General features: G+C 34.3%; 1 protein-coding gene across 1 annotated transcript; it reads right to left on the bottom strand.

The window, feature by feature from the left end:
* Positions 1-401: 401 nt before the first annotated feature.
* Positions 402-2,697, bottom strand: LOC134262892 (transient receptor potential cation channel subfamily M member 4-like; the record flags this gene model as incomplete). Its single annotated transcript, XM_062745213.1, has 2 exons — positions 2,552-2,697; positions 402-790 (listed from the first exon to the last, which is right to left on the bottom strand). Coding segments are annotated over exons 1-2 (499 nt in total), but the record flags the coding sequence as incomplete, so codon positions are not given.
* Between the last annotated feature and the right edge of the window lie 2,497 nt (positions 2,698-5,194).

Raw genomic sequence — 5,194 nt, 5'->3', positions numbered from 1 at the left:
AATGTAACACTTGTTTTTTCGCCTTTTGAATGGAATCACAGTTGTTTAAGCGAGATAATTTTAATTTATCATTAAACATGTACCATTGATAAATAAGCGGGAATGGTCAACAATGAATTCTACTAATGACGCTAAAGTTGTCTGGTGAAACATCAGAGCAGACACAGGGAACACAAAAGGTTTGATTACTATTTTTATTGATAATTTCGATTCTTCAGGATAATTAAACTATAATGGACTGTTTAGAAGGGAGAGACTATCACCAATGAAGAGGTCATGGTGATGTAATCACCCGATGACGCTGTATGTCTTGGGTGACCTTAAGAGAAGAAAGGAAATATTTACCGTTATTTCAAAACGATTCATATGCTTGTTGATTTTTACTAAAGATGCCAACTTACCCCTTACAAACATTGGGCTTCTGTTCAATTTTTTCCCCTTGTCTTTAAAATGTATTTCAATCGGTTGGCTTTTGGGTTCGTCTGCTTTCACGTTATGGTCAATCTCAGAACTTTTAGGTCTCTCATTAGCGTCCTCTAAATCTTGATCCTGCTGGGACGCATTATCAACATCATCACCATCATTATCTACTCCCCCACACATATTGATAAATTTCTGACGCAAGAAATGAATAATACACCACAGAATGAAATGAACTAAGCAAGCGGGTAACGCTATTAGTTGGAGGTGCATTGGAAATACGCTCTTCACGCTAAATTCTTCTAAGAAATCTGTTTGAAGTTGCGACCAATAGAATTTGCTCTTTTCATGAACTTCTTCAAAAGTGTGGCTGAAATATTGAAAAGGAAAGAACAATTGTTTAGGCAAGGGGCAAAGAGCCATTTTAGTCACATGAGTATCATGTAACTATTGACTGTTTCACATTTTAAACCAAAGGTCATGAATTTAACAATTTTAAAAGAGGCATCATTGCTCATCATAACTAAAAAATTAACATGCTTACTTTGATTACATAATACATGTACCCAGAGGCAGAGTAGTGGAACAAAGATATATGCGTTTCCTCTACGTCAGTGGTGCCCAACCATGCATACGGGAACCCCTGATCACATTTTTTAAAAATGGAATAGAAGTTCTTGCCCATCATAAATCATGATTTACACCAAAAATCAGACTTCAGGACATATATATTGAATTTCAGTATATAATCATTTGATCCTGAAATTTATTACCCCTGACCCAGGGGTCATGATATTAACAATTTTGAAAGAGAAACCTTTCTTTACCATATCAATGCACATGGTTCATGGGTGTATCAGAAAAGTGTATAATATTTTCAAACAATGCATTTTAAATATCTAATCATAAAACCCCTGCCTTAACACCGGAAACCTCAACCGAGGGGCCTCAAAATTTACAATTTTTGAAGAAGCACCTTTGCTCATCATAACTATGTTATTATGTTATCGACATGAAACCCAGGCCAAAAGGAGAGGATTTTCAAAGAATTAATTCATTTTTATTACATTATCAATAATAATAACAAACGGTGTGTCTTATACATATTCAATCCTCATACATATTCAAGTGTTAATTACAAGGTGATTTAGTCATGTTCAGTCTTTTATTCACAACATTCTCTGGCATGGGAGTGACATAAAATTAAATTGGAAAGTATGGAGAGATGGGGCGGTTGGATGGTTAAAGATGGATGGGCAAATGTTAGATGGACTATGGTACATGTAAGAGAAATAAACAATTCATATGATTTGAGTAAACCTATCCGAGATAAACACCACTAAGGTAACACTTGTTGTTATGACATTTTTCAAAATAAAGTTGCTTTTTATTTATTGAAATTCTAGATTGATAAAGTTGGAAAGCTTCAATTGTGGTACTTTTTATGAAGCATCTATACATTCAGTGAAGTTGAACTGTGTTTGTCTGTGGTACATGTGTGTGTGGAGGGAGGTACTAGTAAATGAATGACCCGTAAAATATTGGAGTTTGTTTTTCCGCTCATCAGGAATTCTGAACCATGACCCAGTTTCCATGAATTTCGCAATTTTTAGAGGACTTAATTCTGATAACAATGCCAACAGTTTGACTGTTTCGTGTCCAGAAAGATTGCACTAATTTATGTGGTTTTTGTCCCACCCCCAGGAACCATGAAAGTCACAATTGGAGTTCCCATTCACCCATAGATGTACAGTGTGATATGCCAAAATTGATTGAAATTGTTTCAGTGGTCAGAGAAAAAGCTTAAAATGTTCAAATTTTAACGCTCGACGGCGGACAAAAACGGACAGCATTAGATCACCTGACTTAAGTCAGGTTACCCAATAATACATTGAAATATCGCTCTTTCACTTTTATTGTGTTATTCCAATTGTATCATTGCAAGAAAATACTTACGTTATATACACGTTCTGTTTTTCAAAAAATTTGTGATGAATTAGGTAATTCATTTCACGGTAAATCTTATAGAAATTTTCCAAATAATTAATTATAAAGTTTCCCTAATTCGTCAATTTGTCTATTTCCTAGAGCTTTTACCTAGTACATGTTGTAATAGTAATTTTGCACATACCTGTACATTGCAATCAGAAGATTTAAGAGCAAGATGATTGTTATAACAGCATACATTGCTTTCATGTATGGTGCCAAATGTAATCCCAATTCAGAGGCACACCGAGCCATTATACCACTATTGTATAGATTCTTGTTCGTTGTGCAATGTGGTGGTTTCACTAAAATATATTTTTAAAAATCAATGCATTTACAAACCTTATTTGAAAACATGTATATGTTGAAAAAAAGATACGTTTCAAAATTGAATTATTTCGAATGATATTCAATTGTAAATGATGACTGCTGCTAACTTTGAATGCCCCAAACTATATAAGTTATATTGCAATTCTGTGTAAATTGTCTATTTTCAATATATTTTGAAATTATTTAAAAGAAATTTCCATTTTTTTTAAACAATGGCAACAACGTTCACCAATTCAACAACCAACATAAAAATAATGTATCGTATTGAAGTCTTCTTTTAAATCGTAGAAAATTTTAAAGCAGGAAAACACTATAAACTATAAGGAGAAGTAACATTTTTGGGAAAAAAATTGTTTACAGACAAAGGAACAGACAGACGATTGACCCCGTACCATTGCATAAGTTCCTCTACCCTTCGACAAGAAGAGACATGTATATATATATATATATTTTTTTTATAGGCCTTATTGAACAAAAGATGTTCAGAATATCGTGATAAAAATAAGAAACTTTAAATTTAATGAAGGTAAACTTAATGTCATTCTCTTTTAACGAATATCTCAGTTAAAATCACATCTCATCTTATCGAGAAATTCAACGGAAGACCTACTCGTTGCTCGCAACGAGATCTCATCTAGTTATTATTATTATTCTTTTTTTTTGACAAAATTTTGTGCAGGCGATTTCTCGAAAACTATTCAGCGGTTTTTCATGAAACTTTCACAAAATATGTGTCATTATATGAAGTTGTTACATCAGAAGAAAAATTTGGAAAATTCGCTTTTGGTGCCAAGTTATGGACAATTTCCTGATTTTAAAATGCGATTTTGTCGCGCACTTTTATCGAAAATGGCAAAGTATATGACATGGAGACTTATTGCAGATGATAGATCATGACTTTGTGGTTTGCAGAATCACCTTTTCGTGCGTCGTCAGTACTTCCGGTTTCTGCCGGAAGCATATTTAAAAAATGCAATTTTTCAATTTTTTTGTTTTTCAATATTTTTCTTTGTTGTGTTTATTCTAAATAGAGACTCATTTGCAAATGCATAATACGTAATTTTTTTTAGAATCGAGAAAGGCATTCTCGAGATATTCGCATTTGAAAATTTGAAGCGGTGTTTTCAATGGCCGAATGGTTAGCGCGTTGGATTTTCACGCGGGCGACCCGGGTTCGCTCCCCCGAATGTCTGACTTTTTTTATCGCTTTTTCTGCTAGATTTTTTGTTTTTTATTTCAGAATCGGACGGAAGACCTCTCGTTGCTCGCAACGAGTTTCATATCTAGTGATTTTACTTTTTCTGATTTTTTCTTTGTTCTCCGGTACTTTTTTGTCCGCGAGTGTTCTCGTAAACTGCTCATCCGATCTAGGTGAAACCTTTTTAGGGTCACTAGGTATGTTATGTAGATGTGCGGAACGAAGGTCATTTTGCGCGCACGTGCGTGCGTGTGCGCACACGTGTTACACGTGAAAAAACCAATATAATAGATATAGCCGTAACTTTTTTAAATTTTGGATGAAATGCTTGGAAACTCATAATATAAGGATATATTAGTACTATAGACATGACGACATGGTCAAAATAGCAAGATCTCACGCGCATGCACGTGCGCTTCGCTTCGATTGGCTGAAACTAAAAGTCTAAATATCTTTTTTGTTTTCTGACAAAATCCTTTGAAATTCTGAACATAGCCATACATTATGAAGATATACAGCATGATATATAAGAATGATCATGAACACACGCACATGCACGTGTGCTGCAATCTGATTGGCTAAAACTTTAAATGCCTACAACTTTCTTGGTTCTCAATACTACAGGGTGAAATTTCGAATATGAATAGATATAATGAATGCCTATATTATACTACTGTCAAAAGTAAATGCACCCGCACACAATGCATTAAACGACAGTATACTTGAGTTTGTGATGTTCATGCAGAATTAAGAACTTCTAAATGTCAAGACATGTAACATACTGAAGCATGCAGATCTTTTGACCCTTGACCTTGAAACTTAGGTCAAGGTCATTGGTAACCTGAATAAAATGTTAATATTAGCTATATACCAAAATCACCTTGACCTATGAACTTGAAATCGACCTTAACCTTTGTCCTTGACCACAGGGTAAAAAGAAACATGAAGTACATGTACATGTATCTAGAAACACTTTTCAGAATTTATTTCGGTTGGCAGGATAGAAGTTAAAGAGTTGGTGGTTTTTAATGACCTTGACCTTTCATCCAAATGTCACAATCAATCTTAAGTTCTTGGAGTAAGATACAAGATTCAACTCCAACGTTAAATAGGTTAAGAATAAAAATATCCGCCCCCCCTCCCCCCTCAACAACCAAACAAATCAAATAAATGGCAACGTAGAGAATCGCTGTTAAACTCAAATAACACCTCGGACCCACATAAAATTTCAGAAAAACTGCAGAAAAGAGCTCGAGGAAA

This window comes from Saccostrea cucullata, unplaced genomic scaffold (genome assembly GCF_032062105.1).
Source record: "Saccostrea cucullata isolate Sc308-1 unplaced genomic scaffold, CSIRO_AGI_Scuc_v1 ctg11311, whole genome shotgun sequence".
Classification (NCBI taxonomy): domain Eukaryota; kingdom Metazoa; phylum Mollusca; class Bivalvia; order Ostreida; family Ostreidae; genus Saccostrea; species Saccostrea cuccullata.
The sequence above is the reverse complement of the archived record's forward strand: the minus strand, read 5'-3'. Positions and strand labels throughout refer to the sequence as shown.